Source organism: Pezoporus occidentalis, unplaced genomic scaffold (assembly GCF_034315485.1).
Source record: "Pezoporus occidentalis ecotype Australia unplaced genomic scaffold, CSIRO_AGI_Poc_V1 ctg117, whole genome shotgun sequence".
NCBI lineage: Eukaryota > Metazoa > Chordata > Aves > Psittaciformes > Psittacidae > Pezoporus > Pezoporus occidentalis.
Window position 1 is genome coordinate 1,346,936 of NW_026912961.1, and position 22,214 is coordinate 1,369,149.

The 22,214-nt window shown below is 34.9% G+C and overlaps 1 protein-coding gene across 7 annotated transcripts in view; it reads left to right on the plus strand.

The window, feature by feature from the left end:
* The window catches only part of AGTPBP1 (ATP/GTP binding carboxypeptidase 1), a 69,961-nt gene that overhangs the window by 17,025 nt on the left and 30,722 nt on the right, over window positions 1–22,214 (plus strand). For 3 of the 7 annotated variants that reach the window (XR_009968826.1, XM_062640182.1, XM_062640191.1), the window contains exons 4-21: window positions 568–698; window positions 1,228–1,295; window positions 1,696–1,759; window positions 2,124–2,270; window positions 2,538–2,669; window positions 4,522–4,615; window positions 6,122–6,159; window positions 7,567–7,775; window positions 8,221–8,398; window positions 10,636–10,730; window positions 11,721–11,837; window positions 12,439–13,148; window positions 16,569–16,652; window positions 16,936–17,022; window positions 17,111–17,259; window positions 18,773–18,860; window positions 19,479–19,623; window positions 21,950–22,103. Coding sequence is in view for 6 of the 7 variants with exons in the window: in XM_062640182.1 (XP_062496166.1) it covers window positions 568–698; window positions 1,228–1,295; window positions 1,696–1,759; window positions 2,124–2,270; window positions 2,538–2,669; window positions 4,522–4,615; window positions 6,122–6,159; window positions 7,567–7,775; window positions 8,221–8,398; window positions 10,636–10,730; window positions 11,721–11,837; window positions 12,439–13,148; window positions 16,569–16,652; window positions 16,936–17,022; window positions 17,111–17,259; window positions 18,773–18,860; window positions 19,479–19,623; window positions 21,950–22,103 (2,690 nt within the window). In the remaining variant the exon portion in view is untranslated. Of the gene's footprint in view, window positions 1–567; window positions 699–1,227; window positions 1,296–1,695; window positions 1,760–2,123; window positions 2,271–2,537; window positions 2,670–4,521; window positions 4,616–6,121; window positions 6,160–7,566; window positions 7,776–8,220; window positions 8,399–10,635; window positions 10,731–11,720; window positions 11,838–12,438; window positions 13,149–16,568; window positions 16,653–16,935; window positions 17,023–17,110; window positions 17,260–18,772; window positions 18,861–19,478; window positions 19,624–21,949; window positions 22,104–22,214 lie in introns of those variants that run through there. The other 4 variants (XM_062640201.1, XM_062640215.1, XM_062640208.1 and 1 more) reach the window with 2 other exon arrangements.

Here is a 22,214-nt window from a genome sequence, read left to right on the forward strand (position 1 = left end):
ATGTTCAAAGTGAATCCAAACTCTGATGATAGCTTTGGACATGTTCCGAAGTCTTTTTTTCTTCAAAATGGTGTTCTTTTTCTTCAACTGGTAGGTGTTGTTTTGCTCACTTCATGAGCAATAATCTTTTCTTCTAAAACACTGGACTGAAGAAAAACAATCCTGGGCACTGTTTGTAGTCAATTTTCCTTTGAATAGCAAATTTGATACAGTAGCCTGGCACTTAAGGTAAACTTTATAAAATACAAGTTACTCTAATTGACATAGGTAAACAACATTTTACCTATATCTGTTTGTTACACACTGCAATCAATTTCCCCATTTGCAGTTGCTTATGGAAGTGGTGTTGTATAAATTTGTTGTTGTATAAATTCAGTCAACTGCAATGTAGGCTTTGCAAAATCTTTAAATTTGCCAGAATTAAGGAGAATTAAGACTGGTTTCCAATAGAGAATACGAAGGTGGATTAGCTGTTCCTCTTACTCTGACAAGGGATTTCTGGTTTTAATCTTTTTTTTTTTTTTTGTAATCTAAATGGAAAAATGAACATAAAAATCTGTCTTGTAGTGTTTCTACTAGTTCTCGGACTATGTCTCTGCTGTCACAGCTGGAGAAGATCAATTTGGGCTCTGTATTAGGAGAAGCAGACAATGCCAGATATGTTACCTCAAAGATCCTTCATCTGGTTCAGAGTCAAGGTAAGTATCCAAGTTGTGTGGTTTTAGTACTTTTCCTTTTGAGCCTTTCTTCTTGTATTTCTTTGTTGCGGGACTTTCGATTTCCGTTTCTGTTTGGTAAACTTCGTTATCCTGTTTTTGTCACTGATAGTTCGAAGTGCCCGTTTAAGGACATGTTTAAATGCCATCTGGTAAAGTATTGGTTACAAATTGTTCTCAAACAGCTATAATTTAAATAATAATTCATACGTATGAGAAGTAGAATTGTCTGGAAGAGAGATTTCTTACATTTTCTTTTGTTTACAGTTGGTGTATTTTTTTTTTGTTTTTCCTTAGGGCATGACAAGATTATTGAATAACTGAAAGAAAAAATCAGTTTTAAAATTACTTAAGTCTTTTACTTATTTCAATTTTATATACATATATGCAGTTTTCAGTAGGCATTGTTATTTGCACAGTGCAGGTTTCCGATCAATCTGTATATGATTTCCCCCCACACACACTTCAAGCTAGTATATTAAAAGAAAAATGGTCTTTTTCTCACTGGCAGAAAAAACCAGGAAGGAGATGACTTCTAAGGGCTCCACTGGAATAGAAGTTATGCTGTCAACTCTAGAGGTAAATCCTTTTAATCTGTGTGGTTATGGGTACATAGGAAGTTTTCATTTTACCACTGGTTTTCATATTATTAAATATGTTGTTATCCTAGATAGTCTTCAAAATGGGATTGTAATGATTAGATACAGTCTTTAAGTACTCTTTCTTATGTATAAATATTGTAAGAAATAATATAAATATTCTAAGAAATTATTTGTCAACTATCAGTTCTAATTAATACTCCATAATACAAACCAGATTTTAATTGGTTTTGTCATTAATTCAGGCTGCATAGTGGGATGGTTAGCTGGGTGGTTACATTATAAGTTGTTTGATTTAGTGGTGGCAATTTCTTTAAGTATCTAAACCACTGTATTACACTTCTATGTTAAGCAAAGAAATCTCTGTGTTTTTATTGCAGAATACAAAAGATCCTCAAACTATTCTAAATATACTGAATATTCTCATAGAGGTAATTTCAGTTGGTAAGTTTTCATTAAGTGATAATTTGTGATTATTTTCCTGTATTCTGTAGACTTTTTTTTTTAAGTTTTTGTGTTTGTTTTTTGGTTGGTTTTGTTGTCTTTTGATTTTTTTTTTTTTTTCCCCTGATATTTGCTAAAGCTGATTTGTATGTAGAATAAAAAGTGCATAAAAACTGAAGTCACCTTTCAAACAAGCAGACAAATAATTTATGTTTCTGTAAGCCTAAATCCAGCATGTTCTTGCACAGTGTACTCACATACGAAGAAAATATTGCTATTTTAAAGACTTCCTTTATGATAACTTTAACTTAGATACTTAATTGTTCTTTGGCTTCAGAAATATCAGCTAAGTTTTAATTCCTAGGTGGTGGTCGGAGGGCAAACATCTTGGTCACTAAAGGAGGGACGCAGATCTTATTGCAGCTGCTTCTGACTGCCAGCAAAGACTCCCCACCAAATGAAGAATTAATGGTGCTTCTTCATACTCTTCTTGCAAAAATTGGTCCGAAAGGTGATAATAATACACTTATATAATATGGCTTAATACTTTACAGTTTTAGTATTGACACTTCAGAAAATTTTCTTTCTATTATGGTATAAGCATCACCTACTCAGAATTAGTAGAGGAGAGCAATAGGAGTAAAGAGGGGAGGAAAGAGTGGTGAAAAATAGTTACCCAGCCTTGGCATTATCAGTAGAAGGAATTCACAGTTCATTTAGCTTTCATTTCTTTATAATCAAAATTAATGTGATTGATCTTGTGTTTCTTTGATGTCAGACAAAAAGATTGGCATGAAAGCAAGAATTAATGGTGCCCTAAACATATCATTGAATTTAGTGAAGCAGAATTTGCAGAACCACAGACTAATATTGCCATGTCTTCAAGTATTAAGAGTTTACTCAACCAGCTGTAAGTATTGCAGATAATTATTTTCTTTCCCACATGATATAAAATTTTTTATCTAGATATGGTTAAAATATTGGATCTAAATGTTGTTTAATGTTAGATGTTTTAATATTTTTTTTTATCTGAGAATTTGCATTTTTTATCATCAAATTGCTTAAATTCTAATAAAAGCTGTGAAGCATGTTTGTACATCTTTTTGTTCAGTTTATGTGTGTATATATAGTTTATATAGTTGGCAGGGTTAACAGTGGTATTGGATGTGTGGAATTGAGTCATCTAATTTGCATAAATGGTGATGCTTTAAGACCTAAACTAGAAATGCTAACATTGTGCTTGCAAAAACACTTCAAATTAAATAATTGTTCTCTTTATTATACATGCTCATGGTTGTTTTGCTTTTCATTATTTCATTCTTGATTGCTGAATTGAAATAGGAATTACTGCTAAATTAAAACAGGAAATACTTCTTTATTTAATGTTTCCTTTATTCCTTGTGTTGAAGTGCCCTACTAGTGGGCTGATATTCTTCCACAAGAGCCTAATTCATTGTCTGGGCAGGCAGTAGGAAGTTGATGAAAATGTGTGGTTCTTGCTGTATCTCTACCGTCAGATTCTCAGTTTTCCTTTGAGTTCCAAATGGCTGTTAAACCTCCTAAAAATTGTGAGAAATTGAAAACATAACCGCATTGCTCCAAGAGATGTGATTTGATGATCTGTAAGTTATGTTTTCAGAACATTCATATAAGCACCTATAATTCATAAAGTCCAAATACTTTCAAAACGTGAAAGACTTAATTCTGTTGGGCTGTCAGATAGTGAGCTAATATGGTTCAAAATTTAAGAGTTTAAGACTGATAGTTACATAGCTTAACTGAAAATTTACTTCATCCTGAAAACAGGAGATTGAACTGAGTCTCTAATTTAGATTCTGCTTAGATCAGTTGTATGTTTCTGTGTTTCCCACTCATTCTAAACAGAAAAAAGCAGGCATTTATTACATTCTGATGTATATTTTGTTTAAATTTTGTTTAAAATTTTGTGTGCAGGTACTACCAGAATAGAGTTCTAACTTTTCTTAGGTATCAGTGGTGTGATGCTGGTTATGGTGAAGAAATTCCTACTTGTGTTCAAGTAGTAAATTCTACAGTAAAACAACATTTGTGTTATGTTGAAGTCAATTTTTAGTTGCTCTCTCTCTGTTTCGTTAGGAGTGCATATTCCTGATTTCAGTTGGGAACTGAATTTCTGTGCCTGTTTCAGCAGTTTGTAATTTCAGTGAGCATTTGGCTTCAGCCATACGAACATCCAGTGTCCATTTCTTGAGCATAGGTTTTGGTTCATTGTTTTGTTTTTTTTTTCCTGTTAACATATATGCATAACATGCAGCTCAGGAAGTCTTGTATATATTGCCATTTCTAAATTTTACAGCAAACAATTGGCTTTCAAATCCAGGTGGACATAGCTGTCTATGACTGTACAGAAGGTTCATAGCAAGTCATAAAACTCAAGACTTGAAATTGAAGAAACCCCGCTGTCTTGATAAACTGTGAGATATTTTGGAAGAAAATTCTTTTTATGATATATCTTAAAGCAGAAGTGTGAGCTGAAATATGTACGTAATTTTATGTGTAAAGTAATAATTTTTTTCTTCCTTTCCAAGTTTTATCAGGATTGGATTGTCACACTAATTATGTTCAGAGTAGTGTCTGCTTGTCATGATATGCCTTCAAGCACAAACATGTCTAACATTTTTGTGCTTCAGAATTAACTCACATGTATTTTAGTTTAAGTAGATGGATTTTTCCTTTTGCCTTTCTTATACTGTCTTAAAATGGATTGTTTTTAACTCTTCCAGCTGTAAATGCAGTGTCCTTGGGAAAAAATGGAGTTGTAGAACTGATGTTTAAAATCATTGGCCCTTTTAGTAAAAAGAACACTAGCCTTATGAAGTAAGTAAGGTCTCTTTAATATAATATATAGAAAAATATTAGATACGTTTCAAAACTTGTAAATGAAAAATAATAATAGAGAAATCAAATTTCACGTGTGTTTGAAAGTTAAAGGGAGTTTAGAGGGAGAACTACAAATCTAATAGTTTAACTTTACCTGGTAGAGTAACACAAAGTATTTTAATTTCTAGTTACAGTACTGGTAAAATAGTATAAATGTTACTTTTTGTCCATAATGTTCCTGCATGGAAATTGTATAATAGTAATCCCCAGATCAGGACAAACGGGTCAAGATAGTCCCATCATTTTTCAATTTGTTGAATTGGCTGCCCCATCTCCTTTGTGTTTTTAGAGTGACGCTGTCTATTTTATTTTGTCATAGAATTTTCCTTTTGTTTTACTTCAAAGCAATTCTAGACTCTCAGAGCAAAACCATAAAACAGAATAGGAATATCTACAGTATCTGTCAGTTGGCTATTGTGTTTAAAAAAAAAAACCCCAAAACTAAAAAATCATTTTGTAACTTAATGTGGTGATTTTAATTTCCCCTGCCCCCTCCCCCATTTTGGTGTTTTTTTTTTGTTGGGTTGGTTTATTTTTTTAAGAATTTAAGGTAAAAATAAATAAGTGGATAGCCCTTTCTTTATATACTACAACGTTTTTGAATTACGTAATTGGAATTTTTCATCTTGTTAGCAAAATAATACTCTCACATGGTTCATGTTCTAACTTCAGTACAAATAAAACTTAGTGCTATGTTACCTGAATCTGGTATTTGTGATCACTGGAGTGTCTTTTTTAAAAAAATGCCCTGTGCCTTTAAGCTCCAGCTAAAATTAGGCATATGAACTTATTATTCCATGATGTGAGTAATCATGATATCCTTGTTTACAGGCTTTGCACATCTGATTTCAGACTATCTATGCAAAGGGGGTAAAAATAAGTATATATGTTTTTGAGTTGTACAACTTGATTTAATTGAGGCAGGATCTTTGTGCACAAGAAAAATCTTATACTGACAATCTTGTATTGTAGTACAGACTGATGAGCATTAGTTAATCTTTAATATATTCACGCAGTGCCAGTTTTCACCTACGGTTTTCAAAAATAATGTCCTTTGCTGTGTGGAAGTACTTGTTCTGCTGCTGTGTAAAGACATGATTTTCAGAAGTATCTCATCTACTGAGTATTGTTCATAAACATTACATTGTCATGGTATTTTTTTGCAAGGGCTCAAAGCTTGTACAGCCATTGCATTGATATTTTGAAATTTCACCACTGAATTTCAGTAATAGCAGAAATGCATGATATTTTATTTTAAATATCATTTTAAATATTTTAAAATCAAGTTTTAAAAGCAAAGTCTGTGATACAGTGCAACCCGGAAAACATGAGGATAGGTGCTAAATAAATATATTAGAAGTAAATATTTTGTATAGCTTTACAGTGTTGCTGATTAAGCTTACTGGTTGGTTGCTGTTTTGACTTTTCTTTTTATGTTGACAGGGTTGCTTTAGACACACTTGCTGCATTGCTAAAATCAAGTAAGTGAATACAAGAAACTGTCTAGTTGAGATACATATGTGTATGTATTTATATATGTATATGCAGAGCAAAACTAATATTAAATCTGTGGCCAAAAGAAAATCAAGGCTATGAAATTTAGAAATAAGGCTACAATTTTATCTGCAGTCCCTGGTGCTCTATAATTTGTGTGTTATATACACATATGTTTAAAAATCAGTTACTGTTTCTTCAGTTATGCAGCAGAAAGCCAGTGCTGATTCTGCAGAACTGCTCTGGATATAAGGTGGAGAAGTAGCCTTTTACAGTCACTGACCTCTTCAGTGCTCTTCATTAATAGTTATCTATAGCTAAACTCCTGTGCATCATCTTTGTATGTCTGAAAATATCTGTTGGATGGCAGGGGAAAATACAGGGTTTCTTCAGGTACCTTTCTGAGTACTTAGGTCTTGGGTCCTAATGACAAGTCTGTCAGTGATGCTCATGAAGTAGAACTAAGGGTAACAGAGCAACAGTCTTTTCCCAGACATTACCTGTCTCAGCTGGCAGCAAGGGATCCTGACAAATGTCATCTCGGCAGATTTTGTACCAGCATTGTAACTGTCAGGGATTAAAATATCTTTCTCGCCAAACAGTTGTATAAGAGCTAGAGCATTCCTACTTTTAGTGGGTAAAAACTGATGTGTGATCAGATTTGCAGAAAGCCATTTCAGACAAATGACAGTAAAATTCTGTACTGATTATTACAGAGTGCTGAGTTTTCTCATGTTTGGTCAGTGTGTTACCTTGGTTTTACAGATTTATGTATTCACTAATTTTGGACTGTCTCCTTGGGAAATTTAGGGAAAGAAATATGTCCTAATTATTGTCAGTATTCTGTTCTGTGAATTGGCAGTTAAATTTTAACGTTAAGGAAAGAAAATAAATTTATTGTGAGGTCTTACTCAGTCCTGAGGGATTTTGACATTGCAACTTCCTGCACTTTATATAAGTAAATCTTTTCATCAAACCACTAACCTCTGGTGTGAGAGAACCAGTTGTCATACTGGTTACGCAGTATTTTGGGTAGAGGTATTTTGATTTTACCAAATATGAATGATAGTTGCTGTAAAACTGTTTGAATTATAAGTGGTAAGACATTTGTTTCAAATCTTGTATCTACACCGTCTGTGTGGACAGGTATGTTAAGAAAATATGTTATTCTGAGGGATGTAGGGTAGACTATTGACCTCATTTATTCAGTAATTGCTATTTAGGTAGATGTAAAACTGCTAAACATGACTAAAATACTACTTTAAATGAAACAATTCAGTTACTTGGGTAAAAATAATAATTTTGATTTGAATTTTGATTTTATTTGAAAGTAATATTGAAGTCATTAAGCAATTTTTAATTTTCTTTCCTAACTCTTTTTCTTTTTAATAAAGAAACAAATGCCAGGAGAGCAGTAGACAGAGGATATGTGCAGGTGCTTTTAACGATTTATGTTGATTGGCACCGTCATGATAGTCGACACAGATATATGCTGATACGTAAAGGTGTTTTACAGTGCATTAAAACTGTTACAAACATCAAATTGGGAAGAAAAGCATTCATTGATGCCAATGGGATGAAAATTCTTTATAACACTTCACAAGTAAGTTCATCTCGGTTGGATTTTTATGGTATTGTTTTTGCCTCCTTGACTTAAGAAACAGATCCTTACCTCGCATGTGCCATAGTTCTTTTATTGTATTAATGGTCATAGCTGATTATGGGGTAAAGGATTATTTTCTGTACTTGACTAAAGTGGAATGAAAGAGTAGAGAATTAGATTAATATTTGATATTATTTGGCTGTGACTATCTCTGAGAGGGGCTGTCAATCTCAATTTTTAAAAAGTCTTTTAAGTTTGAAGTTAAGATTTTAAAAATATGAATTTGAGCTGATTGAAATTCTTTTGGCCTTCAAAGAAGACATTAGTAAAAATTATTGTAAACAAAATGCCGTAAGTGAATTCTAGATATGTGTAAAACAAATGTAGTTTCGCTATTAGTTTGAGAGATTCTTTTCTCTTTTCTTCATTATTTTCCTGTTAATAGGAGTGCCTTGCAGTAAGAACTCTTGATCCCCTTGTGAACACATCCAGCCTAATAATGAGAAAATGTTTTCCTAAAAATCGTCTTCCATTACCAACTATTAAAAGTGCTTTCCGTTTCCAACTCCCAGTTATTCCTGCCAGTGGTCCTGTGGCTCAGCTGTACAATTTGCCTCCTGATGGTATGGTAATTTTGTAATGTTTTGTCTTTGAGTATGTCTAACATTGCTTTATGTAAGGTGGAATCAATCACAGTTATTGGTGTTTTCCACTAAAACTTGGACTCTGAGACTCTTCTCAAACAGCAAGGGGTCTGTGGCTGTTAGTGTGGAGTGCCAATTTCTAATGTTAAGTTTTAACAGATGAAAATTTTGTCCACACATGTGTAGTTGTGTTTCTGAGAGACAAAAATGAAAACAGGAACAAAAATGCAATTTTCATCAAACTCTGAAGTGTAGGTTGTAAATACTAGCCTACAGACTTAAATGGGCTCTCTTTTTAACTTTCTTATCTTACCCGTTCTCCCATGTGGTCTGTAATGTAGTGTACATTCCAATTTTAAGGCATGTTGATTTCTTTCTAAGGCATCCTTGATTTCTTTCTGTTAGTCTGATAAATTGGATGTGGTGAGTTTTGATTAACGTGCTGTTTTGAAGCATTATTTTTTGGGTCATTTTGGTTATTCCTTCATTTGTATGATGAAGAAGGTAGAGCTGCTTTCTTGGATGGTTGCAGCCTCTTAGGCAACGCTTGTCTGCAAAACATTTGTATGCTGCTTTGTATGGAATAGATTCATCCATTTTTTTGGGCACCTTTCAGTATTTTTGGATAATTAATGTTTAGTGCATTTTCAGATATGGTGAAACAGCTTGGTATCTGGGTAAGCAACTGATGAAGTTGCTGTCAGAAAGTTACTCTAAAATAAAGAGGCAAAGTCAGACTTCTGATATTTTCTTATTCACAATATCTCCTGAAACAAATGTAGGTAAGTCTGAAAGAAGACAACTTTCTGACTGAGTCTGCCTCAATTCAAATGGGTCAGACTCAAATTACAGGAATTTAGAGTATATTTTGTCTTCAAAGTAGAAAATGGATTTAGAAGTTTGTTCCAAAATCGAATGGAAATTAAGCCTCTACTTAGTACAGTATTTTTTTATATTCTATAGTATCTATTTTGAAGTAGACTACTGATAGTTTGGGGTTTTTTTGATACGTTTGTTATCTATCAAAAAAGAAATGAAAAACCTAAGGAAATGGGATATGTAGGATTTTGTTTTTAGGGAAAACTCATGTACCAGAAGACATGTAGTATGTTGGGATGGGTGCTGCTCGGAGTTTATTAAAAGTATAATACTATATAATCAGCATTCTAAAAACAATATGTGTAATCATTGTGAATACACTAGAAAATCAGTATAATTTGTGAACATCCAAGTGAGCCTTTTACTGACAACCAGCAAATTTCCTGCATGAAAAACAGTCTCAGAAAACATAAAAAGCCCAGCATTCAAACTGCATGGGCTTTCTAGAAAAAGATAAAATCTGCCACTAGTAAGCAGAATATCTGCCAGAACAACCAGTTAATGCCCACTTTCACATATTGGGTTGTTCAATTTTCATCAGTCATGTAAACAGTGAGTTTGCTTCTTGTTTTTTTTTTTCTTTTTTGTTAAAGAGGAAATCCTGGGTCCTTCAATGTACTTGGTCTCTAACTCAAGTAGAAATTAGTAATTAGTGTGCAAATAGTTTCACATGTATAAAAAAATAACATCTTGCTGTATGTTTTGGAGGTAAAATTTGGTTCCCAACAGGTTATACTAAGCAGCTGTAGTGAGGACTCTCCTTGAGTGTTTTCGTTAGTAGGGCCCATTTAAGCAAGAAAAAAAAGGTGAAGAGGGTGCTTTGTCCCACTGTTCCCTGATACTAGGTCAATACCAGCTAGTATGGTTAAAAGCTGCGAAGACATCAATTATTTTTGGATGTGGTCATTATTACTACCTTTGGGAAAAGATGTGAGAGCTATCTCATTCTGTGCTGTCCTCAAGACATACTGAGATATTGTTGGCACATCCACACTGTAAAGTATTTCTAATGGCTATATCCTGACTTGCTGAGGTGTTGTTTTTTTTTTTGGGTGTTGGATGTTTTTTGGTTTTTGTTTTGCTTGTTTAAACCAGAGATCTTTGTTTTGACTGAAAACTATATGGAAATGTAATAAATTGAGTCTGCACTATTGTCAAACAAGCGAGGTTTTTTTTGTAAATCTGGTAATAGTAATTAATATTTACTCATTGTTTTTCACATTTTTTTTTAAGCGGTAAATAAAAAAAAAAGAAAATAAACCCAGAAGATAGAAATTTTTTTAAACATATGTATGGGATTAAGTGTATAATCTGCCTTGAAACTTTTTCTGTCACAGTGGATGATGTAGTAGATGAAAGTGATGATAACGATGATGCAGAAACAGAATCAGAAATGGAAACTGAAAATGATGATAAGGACCGACATTTCAAGGTTGGTATGAGAAAAAATTAACAGGCAAAAATCAGGCATAACAGTTTTTATTTTTTTTAAATTGCTTGAATCATGCATACAGCTATGTTTGCAGTGTTAAAATGACTTTCAGGAAGTTTTCAGGGCAGCTTCTAAAATTAAAAAAGTTCCTGAAACTTAAGAAAGGTGTATGTTTCTTGAAAATACCAGCATTTATTGCTCAGATTGTTTCAAGATTTTTATCAAAACCACTTTGCTTCACACTTAGTATGACTGGAGTACAGTGGAACAGAACTGCAAACTCTTAGCAGTATTCTTTTTATGACTTATATTTCTCTCAGCCTGCTCTTCCCACCTGAGCTGCTCAGTATGTAGTAGCTGCTCTAACTTTTTCCATCAGTCTGTACTGGGATTGACTAGGTAAGTGTTTTAGCAAGGTAATATTGAAGTTCATCCAACTGTAGAGGTAGAGACCAGACCTTGCACTGTTGTATCACTTTGGAAAGTCTTTGCTGCTGGTCAGGACATCAAAGGGCATTTGGTCAGAACTACCTTATTCTGTATTTTTATGGTGCATACAGTCAGGAGTTAATTGGATTGTCTGTCCATGGACTGGAATAGCAAATTATATTCAAGGCTGTCATGAGCCCTTGTGAAGGGAATATCTTCTACAGAAGCACTTACTCCTTTGACACTGCAGTCAGATGAAATCTCCACATTTGAAACTGCAGGAGTCGGATTATCATGTAGTTTGATGCCCGTGTATAATACATTTGGATACCAGCAAGAAAATGGAGATGTTTGTAACAGTTCTGTTGAAATAGAAGCTTTGACATGCTAATAAAACTGAGCTGCTTAAACCTTCATGATGAAAAGTGCAGTTCAGCTAGTTTTAAAAGAGTGATACTCAACTTCTAAAGCATAGCTATGTAAGAAGTAAAAGTAAATATAATTATTTTAGAAGTTTATTAATTCTGGATGCAAGATTCATTTGTTCCGCTGCTCTTTCAGAATGACGATATTGAGTCTGATATTAATAAACTGAAACCTAGACAGGAATTGGGAAGACCCTTAGAAGAACTGAAAATGTATGAACGATTCTTTCCAGAACTTTCAGAAAACTTTCAGGTAAAGTATATGATTCCCAGGACATTCCTCATCATGATGGGTTGTCTCTGGAATACACTTTGATGTTCTTTTTTTGGGTGGAAAGTTCCTGTAGCCAAAAAATAAGAGTCTGCATATGAGAGTGCTAAAAAGTTGTTTAGTTAAATGTTACTGGTTACTTTAATTTGAGTGATAAGGGGACTGTGGGCACATACATAGGAAAACTTTTCTGATGTCTAATTATGGCATACAGCAGAAAGTAACAAAGAACATAGGATTTTGACAGAGATTCATTGTATTAGGTATTTCCATAAATGCTGTGCACCTCTTTAAAGTAGTTGGTTAAAATATCTGTAGAATTGCATTGAGTTGATAATTTGATATTGATTAACTACTTGTTTGTCACTTTGACACTATCTTCTTGTAAAAGTTGAAACTTTATTGCTATGATTTTGTACGTTTAAAATATAATAACTGTCATTTCTTAAATTACACTTATTTGGACTATTGTAAAGCATATCTCAGAAATTATGAAAGAGGTTTCTGATATAAATGAAACTTTAGGAATGGTTTACTTCTTTTTTTTTAATAGTTTTATTTTTTTTCTCTTTTATTTTTCAAGGAATGTGACTTAGTTTCCAAGGAACCAAAGCCTTTTATACCTGGTGCAAATCTGAGTGGACCTATTGTTGTTCCTACAGCCGGAGAGGAGTACTCTGCTGAAACAATACAGTCAACAAAAGGAGTTGCTTTGAAGGAGGGCAATCCTGTATTGATAGAGGAATACAATAGCAGGCCAGCCTTTCTGGAACTACCAAAGAAAGATAGCATCAAAGACAGCAGTTTACATCAGCAAAATGATCAAAGAAACATATCTCTATCCTGCCAGTGTCTAAGCCAAGAAATTGTGAAAGGCTTAGACAGAATGAGTTTGCAGAGCAGTGCAAAAAATGATCAGTATTACAGTACAGCATGCGTAATAACGAAGGAAAGCAAAACTAGCCTTACCACACTTGCCTGTAGTAACCCATGTGAACATGTTTCACCCTGTGGAAGTAGCCTCTTTGAAGGATCATCTGTCCACCTGGGAAAACTCTGCTGCACTGGAGTGGATTCAGAGGGGGAGGATTCCAGATCTAGTTCATCAGGGGAACAAGTCATGCTTGAAGTTTCTGATGTATCACCAGTTCATGACTGTGATCTTTATATTGAAATGGTAAAAACCACAAAGTCTATTCCTGAATATTCAGAAGTGGCCTATCCAGATTATTTTGGCCATATTCCACCCCCATTTAAAGAGCCTATTCTGGAAAGGCTATATGGGGTGCAGAGGTGAGTTACCGCACTCATTTTCTGTTGTTTTTTTCATTTGTTTGAGAAACGAGTTTTAGGTTAAGATTAACAGGCACATATATAATGTTTACTTTGGCATCTAAATTTACTTTCAGTGAAAAGCAGTTTGGAGGTGGGTGGGTACGCATTGGTCAGTGCAGAGCCATAAACAAGAGCACAATCTGATTCTGTAATTGTTAATTCTGTAATTCAGTTTCAATACCAAATTTAATTTATAGTCTCCCTTTCTGCCTTCTCATTGTGCCCATTTAAGTTTTGCAGTATGTAAAAGAACAAAACAACCCCCAAAATAACCTACCTGAATGCTCTCTTCAGGTCTTAACACAGATAGGACAGTTAATAGTTTAAGATATTTTAGCTCTTTTCTTTGCTAACAAAGCTGTCTTTCAGAAAAAATGTAGTGGGAAAAATTAGGAAATAAATACACTTACATGTTTGTTTTTAGTGTTTGCAGTATAACAAATTTTAGAGGTAACAAAGGATGAGGGTGCAGTTTGGGTTAGGTCCTGCAGAATGACACACAAAAAATACAGAATGAAAAATAAACCACAAAAAACAACGCATCAACACACTTCTTTCTTCACTAAGAGATAATAGAAGATGGTGGAGGGTGATGTGACTCTTTTTGCAGAGATAGTATAAAGAGCTGGCTGGTATGCGCAGTAAGTTCTAAAAAAAGATTAACATGTTGGCAGAATATGTTTGAGTAGTTATGAGACTTGGCCACTTGCTTAATTATTAGATTGAATACCTTCAGCTTTATAAATTTAACCAATTTTATTGGATTCTTCATATTTATGTTTAGTATTAAAGTGATTAAGAGATGAAGTGTCTTTAGGTTGTCTAGTTAGAATCCTCCAGGTGTTTCACATGTGTCATAAAAAAGGATCATTCTATTGAAATGACCAAATGATGAAACATTAGTGATATAATAAATATAACATTACTAGAAAGCACCAGTGTTGTCAGAGAAGAGTCCTCCCTATAAGCTTATTTTTTTAGAAAGATTCTGATAAAGACAAGAGATAGCCTTGAAACAGAAATCACCTAAGAACTGCATTTTAAGAAAATCTTGCAAATTGTCATGATGGTTTTGTAGTACTTAGTAATTCTGAATCTTTCTGAGTAAAACTGAGTGAAGACAGATAGAATTTGGCATTCAGATGCTCGTTCTTCTTAGATGTAAAGCACTGTATTAATTCTCACTTTTAACCACAAACGCACGAGTGTTTATACATAAAGCTGATTTCTATACCATGAAGGTGATTCTGGAGTATATTTTATTTTAACTCAAAAATCTCTTATTTTTGTTGTATCTTCTGTATTGAAAGTAACTTTTTTAGACCTTGCGTGAAACAAGAATGAAATATCAGGTAATATTGCTAAACTTGAATAAAAAATCCTGCATCACCTTTTTAAGTTATGCTATTCCAAGAATTCATTTTTCTACAAGTGACTCAGTCTCATTACTGCAATATGAGAAATTTCTGAGAATGGAACCTGTTTATAAAGGGCCTATTTTTTTTAGGAATTTATAGTTTATAGGAAGATGGTGAAAATTAATTTGGTAGGAGACATGCAGAAGTTTTTCAGTCTTCTACAAAGCTGTGTCTGAACTTTTGGCATTCAGTGGGATTTGTGTTCTCTTTAACCTAAACAGTTTTTCAGCTAAGTCTTAGAAAACTTTAGAAAACAAACAGTTGTCTTAATACGTCCTTGTAATTTAAAAAAATGTTGAGGAGGGCTGAGGTGGGACATTTGTGGGTTTTCTTTATACTTCTGTTAGACAGATGTGATGCGGGATATTTTATTTTATTTTATTTTTTTTTTTAGTCTTCCGATACGCTTGGAGCTGCAATGTTTTTGAATTTGTTCTTTGGAGTGCCTTTGTTTTTTCATTTACATTTAGGAACATGTAATTTTCACAAAATGTGTCACCCGATTATTATCGTTTGGAAAAACATCATCGAGAATGACTGAAGTGTTTCATATTATTCAGCCTTTTAGGGAAGAAAATTATAAGTTTGGGTTTAAATTTCTACTTTTTTTCTATTCCTGAAGTTTTAGGTTGTTTTTTGCTCTACACTTTAATTTTTTCTAATTATCTCACACTTAGAAGTCATTACCAGTTAAATCAGGATCCACAGAGGACTAATCTATAAACAGAGAGCTCCACATCAAAACCAGTGGGTGTTTTTGGTTTTGTTTTTTTTTTTTCTTTTACTTAATTATCTTAAATAGCTTCTCTTTCATCTTGATTTTTGGAACCTGAAAATGTCAGCTACTGCTTTTCATGTGCATCTTGAATACCATTTCTTTTGTCTACACTGATTGTTACTATGGGTTTTGAATGCCTCATATTAATGGATTTTGTCTTGGCAAAACTCTTGGGATGATAGGAAGTATTATGACCCCTTAGAGCTGAGGCACACTGTGATCTACAGAGTTCTGTAAGAGCAAGTGCAAGATCAAAAATCTTTAGTTCTGCCCTGAGCGGAACCTGATCAGATAGATTGTGGTGAGTCAGCCTCTACAATTTTGTCAATACATTAGACTTGTGACTTGTTTTCCAGTTTTAATTTAATAAGAGGCACTGGAGTTATGCAGTTACCTTCTTTTTGTCATTTGTTAACAATGTTTATTTTAATTAAATGGAGAATTTTCAGCCTGAATGTACTTTACTGCTCTGTTCCTGTATTATTCATTGTTAATCTGCCTCCTTTTCTTCTTATTGCAGGTGCTGTGCAAGCTTTTCGACACAGCTCTGCCACTATATTTCATTCTTGAACTGCAACACATTCTTACTTTTCCAGACCAGGACCTAGATACTGCCAGTTGTGCAATGTTTTTATGATCTGGATAAACATACACCTGACATTTGGCTGACATCTCCAAATTCACTCTTACTTGTTACCTAGTTGATAAATGAACCTAGATCTCCAGAGGTGAAAAGCTAGTGCACTAACACACTCACTGTACAACCTACTCTGTAAAACTCTTTAATTTTAGTTATGGTAGGACTCATTTAAGTTACTAATGTTATAAAGTGCTGTCCTTGATTAAAGCATTAACATAAATAATGTTTGAGTAATTTGTGTTTCTACGATAAAGTATGAAGTGGTGCATTTTTCTGCATAAGATAAAACCCATTGTGTGCATGAGAACTCAGTTCCCACACATGCAAATATTGGACTCAGTCAGCTGTGAATGCAGGTGTTTAAACTTACGAACACTTACAGTTTGTGCACATAAGGGGGGTGATGCTGCGATCTCTCTGAAAATCTGTCTCACTATTTTCATATCAACTTTGTAGTTTTCATCGTTGTATGCGGCAATTCCTCTTTTTTATTTGGAAACAGTATTAAACAATTTAAATGAGCACTCTGCTTGATATTGTAGGACAAAAATATCTCAAGATATTGAAAGACTGATTCATCAAAATGACATTATAGACAGAGTTGTTTATGACCTTGATAATTTGAGGTAAGTTTTTTACCATTCTGAAAACAATATTCAGTGAATACGCTAAGCCTATTCTACTTTCTCTGTGGTATGATTTGTAATATTTAAAGCAGTACTATTATGATGGCCTTCAATGAATGTTTAATGTAACAGTGTTTCTGCTATCCAGGCTGTACTTGGAGGAGGGTTCAAAATAATTTCTGAATCATCTAGTGAGGGCTAAAATAATGAGTTTGGGGTTTTTTAATTTTTTTCTGTTTTTTTATTTAAGTTTGTTCATTTTGGTCCCTTTTTTTACTTACAGTTGTTTGGTACCAGAGGAAGCAGATGTTTTGAAGTTTAATTCCAAATTTGAATCTGGAAACCTGCGCAAAGTTATTCAGATCAGAAAGTAAGATATTTCAAATTTTTTTTCCACACAGAAGGCCTTTTATTTCTGCTTCTTAAAAAAAGATGTATTTGGTTTTGTTAATCTTTAGAAACGAATATGATCTAATTCTGAACTCGGATATAAATAGCAATCATTATCATCAGTGGTTTTACTTTGAAGTCAGTGGAATGAAAACTGGCATTGGTTACCGGTTTAACATCGTCAACTGTGAAAAGTCAAACAGTCAGTTTAACTACGGTAAGATACATTTCCCATACTTTGAGAAGAAATACGCAGAAACGTGTTAGACAGCTCAGCTGTTTCTTTCCCTCTGCCCTGAGATCAGCAGTATATTCATGTTGTCAGATCAAATTCTTTTTTAAAGCATTACTAGAAAATGTTTCAACAAGTTTCAGTTGAAAAGAAGTATCTTAAAACAATGGCTCTCTGTTTTCAAAATGAAGTTTTCTTGTAAGGGAGGCAAAAGCAGAAGAAAATTCCTGGTGGCTGCAGCTAAAATTTGTTCTAAGACCATTCATTGAGTGGTGGGGGAGAGCGGAGTAGATACCAAAGCCTGTTGATCCACACAGGCACAAGAATGACAGCTGTCATCATTAATCCCTTTCTGAATAAACGTATATTTTCAGATGTGAAAGTAAGTGGAGACATTCTCAAACTGTATTGTCTCATTGATTGGAAGAGAGGCACATTATTTGAGAAGGGAAAGCAAGTCTCCTTTGAAATGCTGGGCATCGTATGTGACCCTTGCACTCTCCAGCGAGTAGTGCTTGCTGCTTGTAACTCATGCAAAAGTACTGTCTTAGTGAATATGCTAGTCTTCTACTTTGTCTGGGGGGTGTGTGTGTCATTCAGCTTAAAACCATTTGGTTTGTGGTGTTTTGGTTTTTTTTTGTTTTGTTTTTTTTTTTGTTTCCCCCTGGATTTTCTGGTATTTGTTCTTAAGAAGGAGGAGGAAAAGCTCCCCTCTCTCCACCCCAGTCTCAAACTATTGGAACAGAGGAACGCCATGTTCTTCTTTCTCACAACTGTGCAATTCACATTGATAAAATCCAAGTATACCAGGCAGTTTGGCGAGTAATAAGATGCTTTTACATTATTGATTAATTTTTATCACTTAGATCCTCATTCATATGTTGCGTAAACTTACTTGATAGTTACTTTTGTTTAAGTACACAGAATCAGTAAATGGATTTGACTAACTAGTAAATAATGCTCAATTAATATGTGTTATTTCCTACTCTAACTTCATATTAATAATTCACTTTAAATATATTCTCAAAAAAAATGCAAACTTCAAAGAGTTAATTTTAAAAAAAAACATAATTGTCCTGAAACATCAGTTATTTTCCAGCTATCCAGGTGAATGGATAGTATCAACTTTTTATATTCTCTTTGAAATTTTTTGGTAATGGTGCGATGGATGGAGTGGGACCCAAGGCTTCTTGTAGATTACTATTCATGCTAAATACAGCTTTCATTTAAACATTTAATTTTTATCTGCTGTGGGTCTTTTTTCTTCCTTTAATTTATTATTTTCTGAAAATTAAGATGTTATGAGGGAAGAGGGGGGAAGAATATTTTGTCAGCTGATTGAAAGCATGTATAATGCCCAGTCATTCATGAACTATACTCTATGATAGTGAGTAAATCAGTATAGGTAGTTTGGAAACTGACAGTGTTGATGTGGTCTACTACTGCCAAGATCTTGATGTTTAATGTTATATATTAAAGTGAGATGTAATTTTTCAAGGTATGCAGCCCCTCATGTATTCTGTTCAAGAAGCATTAAATTCTCGACCATGTTGGACTCGTGTTGGGACAGATATTTGTTACTATAAGTAAGTACACCAATCAAACATGCAGCAAGCACTGAAGATTAATATGAGGGACAATTTTTAAGGAGAAATGCTTGCTTCCGAGATTGATAATCCTGTTTTAGTAGTTCTGTTGAGAGTGGAGTTTTCTTCCTGAATTACTATTGAGAACAACAGAAGTGATCAAAATACATAGGGTCTTACTTTGTTAGCATAATGCTAATATTTAAGCTGATCATCTTTTATACTTCTGTTAGAGATTGCGTAGTGTTTAGAGAAGCTTTTAAGAGAATGTATACGTGCATGCTTACTTGGAATCTTAATAGTGACTTCCAGTAATACGGATCACATGCTTATGATTAGACTTCTACATTCTGTGGTGCAGTCATTGTACACCAATCCTGGAGCACAGGATGAGATAGTATAGCATATGCATGCATTACCCTTCTTGGTCAGTATGAATGAATGTGTGTCATAATAAAGTATCTTTACAAAGAGTGGTAGCCAGTGTTTTTAACCTGGATGTACATAGAAGAAAAACACAATCACTGAAGACATTCCTGGCTCTTAAAACGTGTATTCAGGAAGAATTGCTAATATGAAAATATTCTGACGTGTTTGTTACCTTCATTTTACTCTTAGGAATCACTTTTCAAGAAGTTCTATTGCTGCTGGAGGTCAGAAAGGAAAATCTTACTACACGATTACATTCACAGTGACTTTCCAACATAAAGATGATGTCTGCTACTTTGCTTACCATTATCCATATACATACTCAACTTTAAAGGTAAGAAGTTTATGATCTGTAACATAGAAAAATATTTGTACTTTCGGGCAATGTGAAACGTAAACATTCATGAGTGAATTATTTATTTTTATAAAGGTCAAAATGCTCTTTAAAATGGAGAATTTTCATAAAATGAGAGTGTTTACACTGGTGAAGAGTATAGGTTATTTTAAAGAACAGTCCTCGGAAAAATAAAATTGATACTTGTAGGCTAAATGGGCTTTCTGGGAATTGTAATTCATAATTGACTGGAAACAGTGCTAATTGGGTAAAGCATTTATGTTTTGGTCAAATGACTCATATCCTGCTGTTCTACACATACCTCTTCATAACTGACCTATTCAAGTTTCTATATTTAAGACAATTAGAGACATTTTTAGGATAATGAATTGGCGAAGAGTTTTGAAGCTTTTGGTACTAAGCAAAACTTTTGGCTTGAGTATCTGTTGGGTTCTTTCTGTTGCAGCAGTAAAAGTGAACTTGGTAATTCAGAGGCCAGTGTGCAAGAGCACTGAATAAAGGTTTTTACTAGACCATGCTTGCTCTTGGAAGTGGTACCTGTTAAGAGATGTTACAAAAGGCTGCTGCCTTCAGCAGCTCTGAGGCTTGGCAGTTCCTTCTGCCTGGTTGGTGGAGCCCAGCCAAGGGACCTGGGGGTCTCTGTCCCAGGCTGGTAGACACAGCTGCTGCTTTCCTGTTTGCTTGTAAGTTCAACCACTAGTGGATCTGTGTGTCCCAAATTGAGAGAGACAGACACACACACACTTGCACTTCTCTCAGCCTCCAGCATGGCTGGCTACACAAACTGGCACAGACAAAGTGCTGCCTTCAACTGCACCTGTGTGTAACACTACCAGGGCTTGCTTGAAAGATAATTGCAGACACTCAAGTCCCTTTTCATCTCTCCAGCTGGTACTGATTGCTGTTTGCTACTAGAAGTACAAACACACCCTCTCTCTAGAATCACAACACAGGCACATTTGTGGATGACCGGCGTGGCTCATCCGTGCCAAATCCCTGCCTAAATTCCATCTCAACCTGCTGCACAGGCCTCCAGCTGGCAGGCTAGTCTAGCCTGATGCTCAGTGTCAGACAGATGTCTGTACTTGCACACTCATCTCGTATGGACTTCACACTTGTGGTTCCCCTCAGATGCCAGCATGGACTGTCTGCCCACTTGATACCCCTGCCTCCACCTGTGGCCTCATAATCATAGTCCACCTTGAAGTTTGCTAGCAAATTGCACATGCAGCCCTTTTGCACAGTAGGTTTGGGGAAGGCACATATGATTGCTTCTGTCCCCAGCAGCTGGCACCAGGCGCGCTGGCTTGTAACCTATGTCCTTACTCTGAGGAGAGCACTGAGACACTTCCCTTGTTTCACTTGTGCTTCTCACCCTAGTAGCTGATTTTTGGGGGACACACTGTTCTTGCCGCAGTGGCTGGACACCAAGATCCTTACCCACTACAGTACTTGGCATTGAGGCACCATCATGCTTTTGCTGACACTGCAGACTGAAGGATGCCTACATGGCCTACAGCTTCAGCTGCTGGCACCAACTGTGCTTGCCAAAAGTAGCTGGAACTTTGGACACAAAGTCTGTGTTTCTCACAGAGATGCTCCCAATAGGCGTGGCTTCTCCAGCTACTGGTGCTGAGACATTTGCTGACTCCAGTTGCTAATCCAAAACCCGCTCACACCTGTCTTGTTAGTTGCACCTAGTCCTCTTAGCACTTGCATGCACAGGATAGAGTGAGGCTGCACAGAGAGATAACCAAGGGCAGACTGCAGGGATCACGTGCGTAAGTTTTTGTGTAGTCCCACAGGCCTCCCTTGAATATCTCCAGTCCTTATGTTCTTGTTTCCTCTTTTTCCCTTATGTGTCTCTCTTCAAAGTTTGCCTGTAGATTCTTAATGGGCCTTCAGTTAGAGACTTGAGACTTTGGTCTTTGCTGTTGTTTCTGTTATGTCTTGTCTACCAGGATTGTTTCTGTTCCTGTTTGTTGCTTCTCCCATTATTATACTTATTATTTCAGTGCAGAACTGAAAAGTCCCTGACCAGATAACCTTAATGAAGCAGAGGTTCTTACCTCCCACATACCCTTACAGTATCATTTGGTAGAAAATAAAGCACCCTCTGTGCCTTTATCTTCCTCAAAGCAGTTGGAGAAATAGACCTTATAGAGACAAGAGGTGGAGAGAATGATATTTTGTAGTCAAAATTATGATCAAACTTTAGAACAACAAAAAGAAAGATTAGTGGAATATGTTGTGATATGTGACTGCAAAGGATTTCAAGTATTTTTTCATTATTTTTGGGATGAAGATGCATCTTCAGAAGCTGGAATCTATGCACAACCCGCAACAGATATATTTTCGACAAGATGTTCTCTGTGAGACTCTGGCTGGCAACAGTTGTCCCTTAGTCACTATTACAGCCATGCCAGAGTCTAATTACTATGAACATATCTGTCAGTTCAGTAAGTATGATTCTTATTTCTCATCAACTGAAAATAATCTAAAACTAGCTCTGTATGAAAAGAAAATTAGTATTAACTGTTGTGCATCATAAAATAAGTTTAATGAATTAC